General features: G+C 45.8%; 1 protein-coding gene across 1 annotated transcript; it reads right to left on the bottom strand.

Annotated features, from left to right (window-relative positions):
• Positions 1-299: 299 nt before the first annotated feature.
• LOC137537904 (uncharacterized) lies at positions 300-18,033 on the bottom strand. Its single transcript, XM_068259837.1, has 2 exons — positions 17,962-18,033; positions 300-1,010 (listed from the first exon to the last, which is right to left on the bottom strand). Exon 2 carries the CDS (start codon positions 1,008-1,010, stop codon positions 300-302), a length of 711 nt encoding a protein of 236 aa, XP_068115938.1. The 5' UTR covers positions 17,962-18,033.
• Positions 18,034-19,264: the final 1,231 nt, after the last annotated feature.

Below are 19,264 nucleotides of genomic sequence, written 5' to 3' on the forward strand. Positions count from 1 at the left end.
AAGTTACCAGACAACATTTATAGAAATCATAGTTTTAATTAGTGATATAAACACATCTTGTCCAGTAATAAAAACTTGAGTCGCCTCATCAAAGGTCTATTAGCTTTATAAAAATTATCTATAAAAATATAATTTAAGTCTATGTACATATGTGCCTCAATGGCTAAACAATTCTGACTGTTGAAAAACCACACAGAAATTTAAAGGTCTCAGCAAGTACATGAGCACTTTGCTTGACTAGTTGGTCGACTAGCTGCTGCATGCAGAACTTGAAAGTTCCAGCCTCTACAACATTCTGGTCATGCATCAGAAATTTCCCCATCTCCCAGGATTTGTAGCCGCAGGGAGAGTGGCAAGAACAGACTTGAAAAATTAAAAGCATTGTTAGCAGTTGAGTCATTGAAAAGTCTGCTGCTAGCATCATTGTCTGGTTCTGAAGGTGAACGGGATCCACTACCAGCACTAGGTCCTGTTCCCCAACGATCTACTGGTGGTGTGTGTTTGAAAAGACAGTGAATGCCGTATGGACAGACACCCAGTGCAGCATAATGACGGCAAACATCCCGAACAGTTCGTGGGTGCTGGAAGAGGCAGTTTAAACCATAAGGACAGCCTGCAGGTGAGCGCCATAGACGACATTGCTTCTGGATACAAAAGGGAGGCAGGCGGCGCTGTCGCATGCAGATAGTGTCAGGTACTGCCCTCCGTTCACTAGGACTATGTATGAACAGACAATGTGGGCCATAGCTGCAGGTTCCAAGGATATGATAGGAACGACATAGTTCAGTCTTGTATTTTGGATGCTGAAATGGTGGACGTAGGTCACTCAGACCATGAGCAAATAAGCAACGATTTTTATAGGCACAGAAGCCATTCTCTGCATATCTCTTGCACAACTCTGTCTTGTAACGTAGAGAGTGTCCTGTACCCTTAGATGTCCTCAAAGAGACCTCATCCAAAGCAGTGGTGCTGTCTGAAAACAGACCATCAAGATTTGTGAATGCCAGCATCTGTCAAGGATTAAAAAAGGTATAAAATAAAAAATTAGATGTTGAAGGCACAAGATAAAACTGCCACTGAAGCATGGACGTACATACAGTACAGATCAACAGTTTGGACACCTCAAAGTTTTCTTTATTTTCATGACTATGAACATTGTAGATTCACTGAAGGCAGCCAAAGTATGAATTAACACATGTGCAAGTATAGTACATAACCAAACGTGTTAAAAACAACTGAAGATGTCATATTCTAGGTTCTTCAAAGTAGACACCTTTTTTGCTTTGATTACCGCTTTGCACACACTTGGCATTCTCTTGATGAGCTTCAAGTCACCTGAAATGATTTTCACTTAACAGGTGTGCCCTGTCAGGTTTAATAAGTGAGATTTCTTGCCTTAGAAATGGGATTGGGACCATCAGTTGCATTGAGGAGGAGTCAGGTGGATACACAGCTGATAGTCCTACTGAATAGACAGTTGTATTTTTTTCTTGCCATAATACAAATTCTGTCTATTCAGTAGGACTATCAGCTGTGTATCCACCCGACTCCTCCACAATGGAACTGATGGTCCCAATCTCATTTATAAGGCAAGAAATCTCACTTATTAAACCTGACAGGGCACACCTGTTAAGTGAAAATCATTTCAGGTGACTTGAAGCTCATCAAGAGAATGCCAAGAGTGTGCAAAGCGGTAATCAAAGCAAAAAGGTGTCTACTTTGAAGTGGTTTCACACATTTTGGTTATGTACTATACTTCCACATGTAGATTCACACTGAAGGCATCCAAAGTATGAATTAACACAATGTTCATAGTCATGAAAATAAAGAAAACTCTGAATGAGAAGAAGGTGTCCAAACGTTGTCTAACTATATAGCAGTTTAAAGTTAAAATAACTACCTCAGAGAGGGATGCCTCAGGATCCTTTTGAGGCTTCCTTGGTAGTCTGAGGTGCCCCTCATGCTGAGAGCACCCCGCCTCCCCCTTGGCCAGGCAGCTCCTCTTCTGCAATCATTACCGTGCATTGTAAGAGCGATCTTACAATGTGCAGCCATGATTGCAGAAGAGGAGCCACATGGCCCCGATAGGATTAGCGACAATGCACAGCAGACAGAGGTAAGCCTCAATAGGATCCTGAGGCTTCCCTCTTTAGGTTAGTATCCGCTTTTGTGTACAGGAGCTTCAGCTCGGATACACTCGAACCTCCCTGACGGTATTGATGGTTATGCACATCATTACACAACATGCTGTGAACGGTATTGACGTGCATACACATCAGTACTCTCCTGCACTGTATACTAGACCCTTGCTTGACACATTTTCGCAGGTTACAGGTAAAGAACAAACAAAAACCACCTTTTCTGATACTCTCGCACTAACGTTTACTAAAACTTCTGTGATCCATGACAATAAGTATTTTAGCTATCTCTTCCAACCCCACCCCCTGGAGTTGCAGTATTTAGCAGAGTTTTTTTTTTAAATGAATGCTGAATAGAATGTGCTGAATTAAATTATAGTGACAGAGGTAACATGAATAAAATTTGAGGGGGAAAAAAAAAAAAAGCACTAGAGGAGAGCCCTACCCTTGTACACTTCGGCACCATTTCAGTATCAAACAAGCAGACAGGGTCAGTTCACTTATTTGCGTTTCATGCAACTGATGCTTCTTACCAAAGCTGGGAGAAGCATCAGAGTCGTGAAATGCACCATGAAGCACGGATTAGGCCTCTTTTCCACAGGCAGCTGAAGGCAGTGAATTCAGCTGCTCCGTTCAAGGCACTTGCTAGCACTTGGCACAGGCAGCCCCTTCTCCAAATGTAGTTGAACGCAGCAACAGCCTTGCTCAGATGAAGACACCACATGACAGTTTTTAGCTGCCAGGTAACACCACCACGTGTTAAACATGACACATGCGGCGATACCAAACACTGCCATTCTGCTGCATGTAATTGCAGCTAATTGACACTGGATACCCAGGGAAGTTTGACTTTGATGCCTGTAGCAAATTTGTGAGGCTCCACCCCACACTAGAGGGGAGGGGAAAAACAAAAAACCCACCAACATCTGCTCCACTGTGCAAAATCTGCTGCAAATGAGAAAGCCTCAGGATATGTTCACAGTGGTGCATTGCAGTTCAGTGTTTAGGATGCATTGTAACAGATCACACTGCAATGTAATCCCTACGCAACAATAGACCCTGCAAGGTATGCATCCGCAGGGGGGGGGGGGGCAGAAGCCACAGGGGGCCCAGTCCTGAGAGAGACTGACAACTAAGGGGAAGGAGGAAAAAAAAAAAAAAAAAAAAAAAAAAAGTCTGCTCTGCACAGTTCTAATGACTGCATCTGCTTGACTACTGATAAGGAATCATGCAATTTTTGCAGACAAAGATTTGTAGATATTACCTATTCAATGTTCAGCAGGGTCTTGTGTACATCCTGCTCTACCCCTCCCCAACTGCTGTGGCCTGTAGTCAGGGCCGGCTTAAGCAACAATGGAGCCCCAGGGCAAACTAAACCTGACCCCCCCCCCCCCCATTACCCCAGAACAAAACAAAAAATAAATAAAATCTGCATTAAGGGACCTTTTTTGCAGCTGGTATAGTCAGGGTGTGAAGCCCCAATCGGTTGGAGCTCCACATTCTGGCTATCCCAGCCTGCATGGGGGACAAAGGGTTAAAAAGTTTCAGGAGGGTGGGGTGCCAAATAATTAAAAAAAAAAAAAAACCAGCGATCCCTGGCCAAAGCGTTGCGGATGCGTATGGACCCCCTGGAAACCCCATCAGGAAATGTATTGCTCTCTTTTGATGCATGTAAAATTACACTACCGTTAGGTTTGCTACTAAAAGTGACATTTACCACAAGTATAGTTTGAGAAAATCGATTTTAACGTTTTGAAGGAAAAAAGTATAAGGTCTTTTTGAAAAAAAAATTTCTCCTCTTGTAGCCACTGGGGGCCCCTACATGCTCTGGGGCCCTGGGGCAATTGCCCCCTTTGCCTCTATGGTAGCGCCGGCCCTGCCTGTAGTGATACTCGGAGACTGGGCACAGAGAGAGAAGGTGAGAAGGTTTTGCAGGGGGCCCCGTGATTTCTAGTTACACCCCTGCAGTGAAGCATACTTTTCATTGACTACATGCAACAAATTGCTAATGTGGGAAATGACCTTTCCATTCTGTTGCATTTCTGCTATTACAGGGAACGCAATGTCCACTGAACCTAGCCTTACATTATGCAACTTTACATGCATTTTCTGCTCTGGACTCAACACATGATCCAAATTAGTGCGCTCCCTGCCTTTAACCACTTAAGGGCCGCAGTGTTAAATGCCCCTAAAGACTAGGCCATTTTTGTTAAATTGGCCACTGCAGCTTTAAGGCCAAGCTGCAGGGCTGCACAACTCAGCACACAAGTGATCTCTTGCCCCCCCCCCCCCCAGCCCTTTTCTTCCCACTAGCAGAGCTCTGTTGGTGGGATCTGATCGTGCCCCAAGTGTTTAATTTTTTTATAAATATTTTTATAATACACTTCAGTATTTTTATTTTTACCCACTCCCCCTCCCTCCGCCAGCCAATCACTTTCCAGAACAGAGGGGACAGCAGTGTCACACAGCTGTCCCCAGTACAGCTAAGCCTTAGATTGCAGCGCTGTACGGCCTAGACGGCGGTTGTGCCGTCTAACAGTCTGAGTGGCGATCACCGCTGGGAGACTGAAGGCTGAGCTCCGCCTTCCAAGCGCACGATCTCCTGCTAGACTCAGAGAGCCGTTCACACCCATCTGCGTGGAAAGGTCCTGGGGTTGCCACACTGCTCACACCAATTGACGGCGTACGAGAGAGAACGGCGCCGGAGACTTGGGCACAGGACACAGCCAGTATATGGCTGATCCTGCTGCTGCACAAGTCCGGGCCGTGTTAATTACTATTCCCCCTCCAGGCCGACATGGATAGTGGGGGGGGAATGAAATAATTCGGCTTCCAGCAATTGCTGGAAGCCGAACTATGGTTTTAAAAGCAACTTCAGCTCCGTCTTCTGACGGCGCTGAAGTTACTTCCTGTGCCTGCGATAGCCGTAGTTCCTATTACGGCCTATGGTGGCGCCGGCTGCGCCCAAGTCTCCTGCGCCCAAGTGTCCAGCGCTGGATTTACCGTGTTCGAATTGACGTGGAGCAGTCGGCATTGTAGTTAAACTATGCAAGTAGAGAAATTTCACCTAGCCCTGTGCAGACAGTATAATGACCCACTAGCAGCTCTAACTACTTTCGCCTTTTGGACATTGCCATTACGTCCAAAAGGCTGCTACTGCTTTGCCGCCACTCGTTAGCCCGGTATTCGATGAATGGGAACACAGTTCCCATTCATTGATCTAAGCCCCAGTTAGAAGATTGACTGCTTCTTTTCAAAGCAGGTTCAAAAAAAAAAAAAAAAAAAAAAAATTTCCGTTAGCCGGGTGAAACCGCTAGGTGGCGCCAATTACTATTCCCCCTCCAGGCCGCCATGGATAGTAGGTAAAGATGTAACTCCAGCGATAGCTGGCAGCAGAGTTGCATCTTTCCCTACTATCCAAGGCGGCCTGGAGGGGGAATAGTAATTAACGCCACCTAGCGGTTGCGCCCAGCTATCGGAAAAGTACTATTATTAATAAACTGGCCATCTCGTGGCCAAATAGTAAAACTACAGCTACATAATTTTTTAAATGTAATAGTATGTGTTAAAATAACAATTTACCCCCACACAAAAAAACAAAAACAAAAAAACAAAAAAAAAAAACACACCGCTAACGGTCTGAACTTTAAGGGCTCGTTTCCACTGTAGCGGTGCGGAATCGCCTGGATTCCACCGCTGAAGAAATCGCATGCGGCTGCGTTTCCCCATGCGGATTTACCCGCGATTTCGCATGGCAAGGAGCCAGGCGAATTTAACCATGTCACTGCCTGTGTAAAGTTCCATTGCCTTTCATGCGAAATCACCTGCGAAATCGCGGGGAAATCCGCATGACAAAGCCGCATGCGATTTCCCTATTGAATGCATTAGCGGCGATTCGCCCGCATTCCTGACGCACGCGAAATCTGACGACCCTGTCGTGCAGATTTTTCCCGCACCGAAAAACGCCGCACACGTGGAAACAGCCCCATCCACTAACATTGAGTATGCGAATCCGCATGCAGTGCCCGCATGCGGATTCGCTATAGTGGAAACGAGCCCTAATATGGATGTAAAGAGGGAATATTACCATTAAGTTATAAGCTTGTAAATAGTGGACGCAAAACTAAAAATGCACCTTTATTACCTAATCAAATATTGGCTCCATACATTGGGAGAGGGACATAATTTAAATTGTGTAATAACTGGGACAAACAGGAAAATAAAAAAAAAAAGTGTGGATTTTAATTATGGTAGCATGTATAATGCTATAATGGCCGAAAACTGAGAAAATGATTTTTATTTTTTTTACTTAATACTCCCGTTAAAATGCATTAAAAAAAAAAAAAAAAAAAAAAAAAGTGTACCATCCAAAGAAGGCCTAATTAGTGGTGTAAAAAAAAAAATTATCTATCTATCTATCTATCTATCTATCTATCTATCTAGATCAATTCATTGTGATAAGTAATGATAAAGTTATTGGTGAATGAATGGGAGGTGAAAATTGCTTGGATGCATAATGTGAAAAACGACTGAAGGCTGAAGTGGTTAAGCGCTTGCGATTTGAAAAAAAAAAACTCTAGCTAATGCAACGCTATAGGGGAATAAACATAAAAATCCCTCAAGGGGGAATCACACCCACAGCATTACATTAGCAAGAGCTGAGTAGGGATAGGGACAGTGAAAATATTCCAACTGCTGTCTAATCATTAGAACAATGGTGAGAGCAAACTTTATGGGTCCTGCCTCCAGTGATGCTCACTGGAGGCTGTTACAAGTAATCACGAGTGATTCAAATGAAGTTTAATTGGTGCAGGTGTGCAGCGGGGATACAAGGAGTTATGTACCCATAATTCAGCCATCTGCCCTGCATTCCAAAGAGCTTGCACGCGTCCTATTCACATTGTAAGCCTCACACCAGCACTCTTCCTCCAAGCCGGAAGGAAGAAGTGCGCCAGTGTGAGGCTTGCAACATGACCAATAGGACGCATTTAAGCTCTTTGGAACGCAGGGTGGACGGCGGAATTATGGGCAAATAAACCCTTGTATCCCCACCACACACCTGTGCCAATTAAACTTCCATTAGCAGTGGGGTCCCACAGGGGTCAGTACTGGGTCCAGTGCGCTTCAATTTATTAATGACCTAGTAGATGCAGTAGAAAGCAATGTTGCCATTTATACAAAATTGTGCAGAATCCTCAACTCTTAGGAAGATCGTGATATATTGCAACAGGATCTGGATAGGATGGCTATATGGGCACATGCATGGCAGATGAAATTCAATGTTTAAAACCGTAAAGTCATTTTGGTCATACATCAAACTTCAAGAAAAAAGGAAGAACTTAGGAGTACTCAGACAAGTTAAATATTGTTCAGTGCCAAGCTGCTGCAGCTAAAATAAAAAATAAACCTCCACTCGAGATGCTAGCATAATAATGCCCCTGTTTAACTCTAGTAAGGCCACATTTGGAATATGGAATTCAGTTCTGGGGACCACATTACAGGAAAGATATTGCAGTTTTAGAGCAGGTGCAGAGACAAGCAACTAAAATTGATACAAGGGATGAAAGGTCTTACTTACCAAGAAAGGCTAGATAAACTGTATTTAGTCTGGAGAAAAGAAGCCTTAAGCTGGCCATACACTGGGCCGATTTGCTGCTGTTTCGATCACTGGGATCGAATCTGCTGTTAATCGTTCGCGCCACACGCCGAATTTCGATCCATTTCGTCCGATCCCGTCGATCGCCCGCAGGTGAGCGCGTCGCTAGCGGCGTTCGAGTGCCCGACGACCGACGCAATAGAGCGGCAATACATTACCTGCTCCGCCGGCGCAACTACACCGCTGGTCTCCGGCATGCTTCAGTTCCTCCTTCTGGAGACCAGACCAGAGCGTAGACGAAGCAGCGGTGACCGGGAGGGCTCGCGCCGGCGGAGCAGGTAATGTATGCGGGGGGGGGGGGAGCAGCACCACCACAACAGGTTGTGAACGGTTTCAGGCTGAAATCGGTTTACAATCTGTTTGCAGTAAAGGCAGCCATACGATCCCTCTCTGATCAGATTCGATCAGAGAGGGATCTGTTGGTCGATCTGATGGCAAATTGACCAGTGTATGGCTACCTTTACAGTTGATCTAACTAACATGTAGAAATACAGAGGGCAATATAAAAGCTTGGTGGATGAGTATTTTGTCCCTAGGCCTTCTCAAAGGACATGATCTGCGCATGGAGGAAAAAAGTTTTAGCCATTTAGGAAAGTGTTCTTTACAGTAAGTGTGATTAAGATGTGGAATGCATTGCCACAGGAAGTAGTTATGGCAAATTCTATATCTGCATTTAGGGCGCTTAGATGCTTTCCTTGTGTTGAAAGACATCCATGGCTATAATTACTAGGTAATGCCCAGTGGTGTTGATCCAGGGATTTTATCTGGTTGCCATCTGGAGTCGTGAGGGAATTTTTTTTTCCGTTTTGGGGCTAATTGGACCATGCCTTGCAAGGGTTTTTCACCTTCCTCTGGATCAACAGGGATATGCGAGGGAGCAGGTTTGTGTTGTACTTTATTTTCTGGTTGAACTTAATGGATGTAGGTTTTTTTTTTTTTTTTAACCCAAATAACTGACTATGTACTTTAAACAACAACTGAAGAGATAGGCGTCACAGGACCCCTAGTGGCCGTACCGCAAAATGCCTTCCTATCTGTTTCGGCACACAGACCATGCAAGCTGTGGTTGCAATCGGTGCGCAGAAACCGCTGGAATTTTGGCAGCAGACTGACTAGAAGGGAGCCTGTGAGTTACGGTAATATAATTTACACACCATTTCAGGGTATAACTGCCACCACCTCTGTTACCATAGGACAGAGGAGCCCACTGACTGGCTGATTCTAGACCTGCAAATAAAACGGTTAAACACACTATTCTGTCTAGCTAGCAACAATAATAGCGAGGTTCAGTTTGTGCGGCTGAATAATAGGGTAGCTGAACGAAATAAATGACGGTAGCGTCTTATTACAAAGGCAACATAAATATACAGAAAAATCATTAAAAACAACAAATAGATGAATAGCACAGTATAGATTAAGAAAAAAAATGATACTAAAGTTCATGGAAATATCTCCCTTCTGGGAAAAAAAAAAAAAAAAAAAAAAAAAAAGTAAAGTTCCTTTGTTTCAGTTCAAGAGCAAAGTTTAGACAAGATGGACACTAACCACATGGTCCCCTGGCTAGCAGCAGCATGCTCTCGTGAAGATGGAATTTGGAGGACTGAGGGAGGAGTCCCTCGCAAACCCTTTTGACTGATCCCCATCTTTGGGTGGAGTCTCAGGTCCAGCCCGGGGGCTGGACAGGGTGCAGTTAACTCCCTGGGTGGGTGCCTGGTGAGCACCAAATATGACATTTTCAGTACAGTTTTTCCCTCGGTGAGCGCCGAGCTTCCCTTCCCCTCCCATAGGGCCCTCCTTCTGCACTCCCCCTCCAGAATTGCAGCCAGCCAACGGCCTACCGAGAGCGATAGCTCTGCGTGCCGCTGGTCTGGTCTTACATGACACTGTCCAATCATGCTCTCACTGTACTGCCTGTAAGAGTTATTGGACAGTGCAGTGCAGAATACCAGACCAGCAGCGGCACGCAGAGCTCCGACTCTCGGTAAGTGAGCGATTCCCGCTCGCTGCTCCAATTTTATTTTTTTTGGGGGGGGGGGGGGGGGGGGCATGGATTGGGTCCCCCCCCCCTGCCGCTCTGTGCCCACTAGCCCCCCTTCCAGACTGGGGACACATACCTGCCTACCTTAACTGGGGACACCTTTAGACCTGCCCATCAGGCCCTCTTTTTTGAGTAACTGCTGCCAATCTGATTGCATTTTATGGGGAAACTGCTGCTAGATTTTTTTTTTTTATTGGGGGGGGGGGGGGGGGGGGGTCTGGAGAGAAGAAAAAAAAAAAAAAAAAAGCCCTCCATGCCCGCGAAGTTGGGCAGCACTGGACTACAATATTTTTATTTTGCGGTATTTGACTACTTGATATGAGGCATGCAACTACTTTATTTTATCTAAAATGTATCTGGTCGGACCCAATCTCTATGAACACCTACTTATTGTGTATTTTGTTATTTTGTATATTTTTAAATCAGCCCATGACCACGCCCATGTTCCAGTGCGTGGTGACACCCATGTGGACATCTCCCTGTTGGGGACTGTCCTCAGAAGTGCTCACAATTCTATTCCCCACACAGTGGCGTAGCTAAAGAGCTGTGGGCCCCGATGCAAGTTTTACAATGGGGCCCCCTAAGCACTCTATACATAACAATTGATACAGCGCACCAAAACCTGACAATGGCAACTACAGTGTCAGAGGTGCAAGAAGGGGATGGGGACCAGTTTGTTAATGATTACCACTATTCAAAGCATCTATAGAAGTGATTATTATGAGCACAGGACCAATAGAAAGCTAATACCGTAGTTGAGGGAGGGCCCTTCAGGGCCCCTCTGGCCCAAGGGCCCCGATGCGGTCGCTACCTCTGCACCCCCTATTGCTACGCCCCTGTCCCCACAACAATCTAATGTCCTACCAAATTATGTATATACTAGCAAACCTAAGTCTATTTAAAAATGGGCTCAAGGTCTGTTTCTTGCTGGACGCGTGCCCGCCACGCATTGGGGGGGGGGGGGTGGGGGTGGTAATTGGGGGGCCCAGGCTAAAGCTTTCCTGGTGGGCCCTGTGACGAACATTATGGAAGGTCGTGCGCGTAAACGCCAACGATTTTCGTATGGCCCCACACAGTTACTGACAGCCCTGGGTAGAATAAAAAATGCCTTTCTTTGCTCTTCTTCTGAGAGCATGGCAGGAGTACAGCCTTCCCCCCACATCCTGTGTCAGGAGAGAAAGTCACACGTGGCTAGCTTCCCTGCCGAGAGGCCATTTGGTTACACAGCTCATCTTTCCCCAAAAGGAAAACCTCCTCAAACTGGTTGAGATTCAAATTTCCCTCCAAAAACTCATAGCTTCACACAATGGGAACATTTACTTTATTAATAATTCAAAAATAGGTTTGGCACAGCAAGACCAAAATTACATTTTCTGATACCTAGGAAACAGTTCTATCGTTCACCTAAAGTGCACGTTTCTAGCTATCAGGGATCCATATAGAAACCACTTTAACCGGCCTGCGTAGAGCAAATTCGACAGACTAGGCGTGTATATACTCATTTAATACAGAGTCGCATGCTGCTTATGAATATGGTCGCGCATTTGCGATGCACCCATCTGGGGCGGAATTACACAAATTATTAATAATTGGTACATTCCTTGCTCCAAGTCTGGGGGTGGCAACCTGACTTTCAGGAGTTAACCCTGCCTCAAACACACCTACTTTCCAGGTAGTGACCGCCCCAAAACTCTGGTCAGTAAAAAGCGTTTGCAAGGAACTCCTCCCAGTTCTCCAAATTCCATCGACTAAGGAACGTCTATGCCGGCGCTAAGGAGAGCCAGCGCCTGCAGTATACAAAGGACTTTTAAACTGAATGCCTACTTTAAACTGGACTATTTTCTTCATCCTTCAAATGGACTGCTCAGTTAAGTAAGAACTTTCTGATTTTATTCCTTTTTATTTTTAAGCTCTGTTTTATATGTTAATAGGTGTATATAACTGTATGTAATGCATTTGTGTTATTAAACGTTTAAAAATCGTTTAGCGGTTATGACCTGTTGCTGAACATACACAATCGTACCTATTCTCCTGAACTCGCTACCCTGTGTTTAATAGAAGTGTACATTTATAACCCGTATGCGAGAACCCGGCCCAGACATAACGATCTGACCCAGATTCTTGCATACTGCTAAGGGTTAATATAGCGTTCTCGAAGTCCTAGTAAAATTACAGTAGCGGGCTGTGTAACTCGCTTGGTGGCAGATCTTCGAATTGTATATGTGTGGAGTGATTCGGTTGGTATCAGAACGCTCCCTTCGCGAGTCAGTCATCAAATTGCGAACGCGGGTTACCCTTCGTGATGAACAAATGACCGTGTAAGAGGATTTCTGACGCTGATCGATTTACCCCATCCGCAGACTGGCCTAGCGGTCTGTGACAGGCCCTTTAGTGTCCCAGTCCGACCCTTATCACATATGAAAATAAAGTGCACAATTGCTATCCAGATGAACAGTATTAGGCCAGGTTCACATTAGGACGCATCCGCCCGTACGCTTGCATTCCCCTCCGTGAGCGGAGCAAGAACGCAAGGTCCCAACATGTTGGGAACATCCACTCCGATGAGCGGAACGTAGCAATGTGAACTTTCCCATAGGGAAAGCATTGCTGTGGCTGCTGCGTTCCACTCATCGGAGCGGAAGGTAGGATGAAAACAGCCTAATAGTGATAAAACGATGTCTAGTGGAAAATTGAGGCAAAGGAGCAGCCCATAGGGGGGGGGGGGGAGCCGCGAGTGCGTCTGCGCAGCCTAGGGCCAAAGCCCCCCCCCCCCCCCCGCTACGTAGATCGGGGGGGGGGGGGGGTGTCGTTTGGCCCTAGAGCTGCGCAGCCGCACTCGCGGCCAGGTGGACTGCGCAGCCGCGGCCAGAGGAAGCGGTCATTTTTGGAGAGACAGGAGAGCCCGACCCAGGCCATGGGGTTGGGAGCCGGGGGATCGGCGCGGACGGCGGCCTCTGTGCCTTAAATGTCGATGCAGGTAATTTAACTTTGTGCTCCGTTGGCCTCGTAAGTCCTTTAAGATTTTATTGCACAGGTGTTTTACTAGTCTTGCATCACACTACCGTGTTTCCCCGAAAATAAGACACTGGCCTCAATTCACTAAGATCATGCTGGAGATAATAAGGCAAGAGGAAAAAAAAAAAAAAAAAAAAAAAAAAGGACTTACCCCTACACAGTGAGGGCTGGTGCACACCGAGCGGCTTTTTGGGCGTTTTCAGATCCGCTTGCGGCTGCGGATCTGCTTGGTCAATGTATCTCAATGGGGTGGTGCACACCAGAGCGGGAGGCGTTTTGCAGAAACGAAAAATGCGGATGCGTTTCTGCCTCAATGTTAAGTATAGGAAAAACGCAAACCGCTCTGAAAAACGGCACTTCAGAGCGGTTTTGCAGGCGTTTTTGTTACAGAAGCTGTTCAGTAACAGCTTTACTGTAACAATATATGAAATCTACTATACTGAAAACCGCAGCAGCAATCCGCAAAACGCTAGCAAAACGCCTCATAGAAATAAAAAAAAGCGTTTAAAAATCTGCTAGCGTTTTGCGGATCTGCTAGCGGGTTTTGGTGTGCACCAGCCCTGAGAGAGTTATCTTACCTCTTCATTCCTTAAGGTACCTCCTCTGTAGTTATTTTCACATGCAGTTAATGAACAGCCTGTCTATAACTCTGGAGTTATTTTAAAGAGACTCTAACTTGAAAAAGATCCCCTGGGGGGTACTCACCTCGGGTGGGGAAAGCCTACGGATCCTAATGAGGCTTCCCACGCCGTCCTGCGTCCCACGGGGGTCTCGCTGCAGCCCTCTGAACAGCCGGCGACAGGCCCGACTGTAATTTCAATATTTACCTTTGCTGGCTCCAGCGGGGGTGCTGTGGCTGCATTCGGCTCGGAAATAGGCGGAAATACCCGATCTCCGTCGGGTCCGCTTTACTGCGCAGGCGCCGGAGACTTGCGCCTGCGCAGTAGAGCGGACCCGACGGCGATCGGGTATTTCCGCCTACTTCGGAGCCGACAGCCATCAGAGCGCCTGCGCAGGAGCCAGAAAGGTAAATATTGCGTCACGGCTGTACGGAGGGCTACAGTGAGACCCCCGAGGGACGCAGGACGGCGTGGGAAGCCTCATTAGGATCCTGAGGCTTCCCCCACCCGAGGTGAGTACCCCCCAGGGGACGTTTTACCGTTACAGTTCCTCTTTAAGGATTGGAGAGTTAACTTAAAGACAGAAGAGTTAACTTTAGGTTTGCCTGAGGTAAAATGTTTCCTGAATACTACATGCCTTCTCACCATGGTAACAACTCTAGAATCATTATTAAAGACAGGAGATAAGCTTAGTGAATTGAGGCCACTGTCTTAAATTAATTTTCCTTCCAAATTGTGTGCTTATTTTCAGGGAGGTCTTATATTTTGTGGGGGTAGCCAGATCCCCCTTTAGTATTTAGCCAGATTCCCCCAAGTGTATATAGGCAGATTCCCTCCCTGTGTATATAGGCAGATTCTCTCCCCCCCCCCCCACGCCTGCCCACTTCACCTCCTTTGTGCTGGCTCCTTGTCCCCACCCCCACCACAAGAAATGGATCCCCGTGCGGTTTATGCCGGGCATGATACAAACTGCAGATCAGCGGCGAAGGCAGCTAATGTAGTCCAGTAAGCGCTGCCATATACAGGAAGTGATCTGTGTTTACTTCCTGTACAGGGCGGCGCTGTTACTGGGCTATAGGAGCTGACGTCACCGCTGATATGCGCTTTGAATGATGCCTGGGAGTACCCTTGGGGGAATCAGACTTTTGAAAAGGAGGGGGACAGGAGCCGGCACAGAGTAGGTAAAGTGTGTGTGTGTGTGTGTGTGGTGTGTGGTGTGTGGTGGAGCAGGACCCTCACGCCCATTCTGACTAGGGCTTATTTTAGGAGGATGCCTTATATTTTGAGCATACTCGAAATATGGGGCTTACTTCAGGGGGAAGTCTTAAATTCGGGGGAAGCACGGTAGGTTGTATGCTGTTATCGGGATTCTCCCCGTTGGGCTCAATATTATCATTAATATTGTGATTATACCTAATGTTGAATAAAGATTGTTATACATTTCCTAAATTTGCTGTGGGAGGTCCTTTTCTTTAAGGGCTTTCTTCCTCTACCATATATTTGCTCTTGTTTTGAGCCCTAGCACACACACGGTTATTTGGTTGAGGTGTTGCAGAACTATCTTGGGGAATTAAAGTGGCCATACATCTGTTGACTTGACAGCCGATCGACCAACCGTTTGAGATTATCTAATCGGATAAAAATTGGGTGGAAATTGGTTGAATGTATCAATCTGAGAGGTTGGAAATTTTTGGGCAATGTGGCTGTCAGGTGTGATAATCATGGCATGCGATAACCACGAATGACAAGACGTAAACCTTGGCGCTCCACGTGACTACTGGCATATAAGACGTGGGGTGCGTGTGACGTCATTTGGGCTGGGGCTGCCATGATAACGGGCCTCTAGTTTGTGTGTGTCCCCCAGGCCAAAAGGTCCTGGTCCCAGTCCTCCCCTGCATGAAAAGAACTCTGCTAACACCTATGAAAACAGAGACCCCCAGGCTTGACTGCCTGGTATCTACAACATAAGATTCGGATCTGGCACATCAACAGCAATCGGTGCAGCAAACCGATCACGTTCCCTTTTCTCACGGCTCTTCCGTGACACCTACTACACTCAGTGGTGGGGCAGAGAGAAGAGGCGCACACAAAACTAAGGCCCCATTTACACTTAATCAGTTTTTGTTCTCCATAGCAGTGCATTATGAAATATCTTTCAGTTAGAGACTCAGAGCTGAGTCAACTGCTGTTTATTTACCCGGGGCTTCCTCCAGCCCCATAAGAATGGATGTGTCCCTCACAGTCATCCATTCAACTCCTGGTACGTGGCTCAGTCTGACTCAGTGACATCAGCTGGGGCCTTCTCCACTGCTGACATTACTGAGCCGCTTACCAGGGAAGATTGCGGCTGAACGGAGGTGCTGAGGAGGACGGCGAGGGACACATCCATTCTTATGGGGCTGGAGGAAGCCCCGGGTAAGGTAAGTTGTCCTTTCAGTTATAACTGGGAGCAAAAGTTGAGGATGCAAGGACTGGGGAAGAGTCTGTGTTCATGGATAGGGAACTGGCTAATGGACAGAAAACAAAGAGTTGTGGTCAATGGATCATACTCAAAATGGGAGACTGTTAGCAGTGGGGTCCCACAGGGGTCTGTTCTGGGTCCAGTGCTCTTCAATTTATTTATTAATGACCTAGTAGATGCAGTAGTGAGCAATGTTGCTATTTTTGCAGATGATACAAAATTGTGCAGAATCATTAACTCTCAGGAAGATAGTGTCATATTGCAACAGGATCTGGATAGGATGGCTATATGGGCACATACATGGCAGATGAAATTCAATGTTGACAAATGTAAGGTCATGCATTTTGGACGTACTAATGGTCTAGCACCATACAAAATAAATGGGATACAGTTGGGGACATCAAACTTGGAGAAGGACTTAGGAGTACTCATTGACAACAAGTTAAATAATCGTACTCAATGCCAAGCAGCTGCAGCTAAAGCTAACAAAATTTTGGGATGCATTAAAAGGGAAATAAAAACTCGAGATGCTAGCATAATATTGCCCCTGTTTAACTCTCTAGTAAGGCCACATCTGGAATATGGAATTCAGTTCTGGGCACCACATTACAAAAAAGATATTGCAGTTTTAGAGCAGGTGCAGAGACGAGCAACAAAATTGATGCGTGGGATGGAAGGTCTCACTTATCGAGAAAGGTTAGATAAACTGGGTTTATTTAGTCTAGAGAAAAGACGCCTTAGAGGGGATCTAATTAACATGTATAAATACATCAGAGGGCAATATAATACCTTGGCGGATGAGCTTTTTGTCCCTAGGCCTTCTCAAAGGACTAGAGGACATGATCTGCGCATGGAGGAAAAATGTTTTAGCCATTTATTTAGGAAAGGGTTCTTTACAGTAAGAGTGATTAAGATGTGGAATGCATTGCCACAGGAAGTCGTTATGGCAAACTCTATACCTGCATTTAAAGGGGGCTTAGATGCTTTCCTTGCGTTGAAAGACATCCGTGGCTACAATTACTAGGTAATGCCTAATGATGTTGATCCAGGGAATTTATCTGATTGCCATCTGGAGTCGGGAAGGAATTTTTCCCTTTAGGGGCTAATTGGACCATGCCTTGTAAGGGTTTTTTCGCCTTCCTCTGGATCAACAGGGATATGTGAGGGAGCAGGCTGGAGTTGTACTTTGTACTGGTTGAACTCGATGGACGTATGTCTTTTTTCAACCAAAATAACTATGTAACTATGTAACTGATTAATTGTAAATGGGGCCTTAGTAAGCAAGGAAAGAATGGGTGATCCAATAAGTGAGCTTACACTTTAAAACAGCTATGTACATAGGCAGAAGAGCTTCGTGTTAGCCATTTTTCCTCTGCCTATTAATAAAATTCTCAAGACGATCGACAGTCTGATTCGATTGTAATATCAATCGGAAATAATCATTCTGAATCACAAACAGAAGTAAAGTAGCTAACCAAACCATTCAGATTGATGGAATCGATCCAAAAATGGATCAAATTCATTAACCTGATCAAATTGCATAGAAGCTTCCATTCTGTTGACCCCAACGATAAGTTTCCTAACGATATTTCAATCAAATCAAATGGTTGATAGTCTGGAGAATTCTTTCATTAATGGCCACCATAAGCAAGAAAAATCAGCGTTAGGCAGAGGAGCATATTGTTATACCTAGTACACACCATGCAATTTCCCAATCGGATTTTGGGTCAAATTCATTTGACAGGTCTGATCTAATTTTCAATTGTTTTTCTAATCGATTTTCCAATCACTTCTGTACAAAAGCTTTCAGAAAAACGATTGGAAATCAGAATCTGGCACAAATTATCGATTCAACCTGAAATCTGACAGGAAATTGCATGGTGTTTATCAGGCATTAGGCAGAGGAGATGAGGACAGTGCCATGGAGGGGGACACACGCGCAAGAGAGAGAGAGAAGTGTGTGCATAACAAGCCGACAGAGGAAAAAGGGACTGAGAAACGAGGGAACCAGAGAGAGGGAGATATCAGATTACCTGCAGGCAATGGCAGTCTGTGGAGGAGGTTAGTGATGGGTCATTCGCGAACGAGCCGGCTCTTTGCTGTGGACAAGAATCGGCTCTCAGTTTTAAAAGAGCCGACGCCTCAGCCGCCCCACACAGCTCTGCTTTGCTATGTAATAAAGGGTGCTGAGGCATGCTGGGAGATGTAGTCCTGTAGTTGCAGCTTGTAGGAGTGTATGGGGCAGAGCAGTAGCAGGAGGGATTGCCCCAGTCAGCGAAGCAGTCTTGAGTTGTCATGGAGACGGGGCTTTTACTCCGATTCTGAGTGGTGTCCAGTGATATTTAATGAAGAGCCGATTGAGAGCCGTTAGAGCCGACTCTTTAAAGGGGAACTGAAGTAAGAGGTATACGGAGGCTGCCATATTTATTTCCTTTTAATCAATACCAGTTGCCTGGCAGCCCTGTTGGTCTATTTCTCTGCAGTAGTATCTGAACAACACCAGAAACAAGCATGCAGCTAGTCTTGTCAGACTTGACTTTAAAGTCAGAAACACCTGATCTGCTGCATGCTTGTTCAGGGGCTATGGCTAATAGTATTAGAGGCAGAGGATCAGCAGGGCTGCCAGGCAACTGGTATTGCTTAAAAGGAAATAAACATGGCAGCCTCCCTATACCTCTCTCTTCAGTTCCCCTTTAATGGGAGCCGATTCAGAAGAGCCGATTCTCTGAGAAGAGACGGAATTCCCATCACTAGAGGAGGTGGACCTGCTTGAGCAGAAACATGCCTCTGCCAGCTTATTTAAACCACGTGGGCTGGTGCAGCTTTCTCCTCAGGGCTGGGCAGCTTCCTCCTATGCATGGGGGGGGGGGGGGGGGCCCTTCTAGTAAATAAACTCCCCCACTCTGCATTCCCCCTCTGCACCTCTGTCCAGACTGCTGTAGAGGGGGATGGGGAGGGGCAGAGTTAAGGTGGCCACTAACTGTCCAATTTATAGCGAAAAATTGTTCAGAAATTCTGATCGGATGAAAAATCGTTCACTTCATCATCAACTAACCAATATTTGCTTCCTATCACGACCACCAAGAAAATCCAAATTTTCGTTTGATGAAAATTCATTCGGGCGACATTTTTTTTCACTCATTCATAATCGATTGTGTCCACCAATGGAGATTATTTACAACCAATCCGATTAGAATTTGATCGCTCGAACGATTTTTCGCTAGAAATTGGACCATTAGTGGCCAGCTTTAGACATGTCCTGTGCAGTGTTATTCTGTACAGAGCTGGAACTATAAACTAATTGTCGGCTGGGAGCATGGATCTCAGAGGCGGAAG

This window comes from Hyperolius riggenbachi, chromosome 11, assembly GCF_040937935.1.
Source record: "Hyperolius riggenbachi isolate aHypRig1 chromosome 11, aHypRig1.pri, whole genome shotgun sequence".
Lineage (NCBI taxonomy): Eukaryota > Metazoa > Chordata > Amphibia > Anura > Hyperoliidae > Hyperolius > Hyperolius riggenbachi.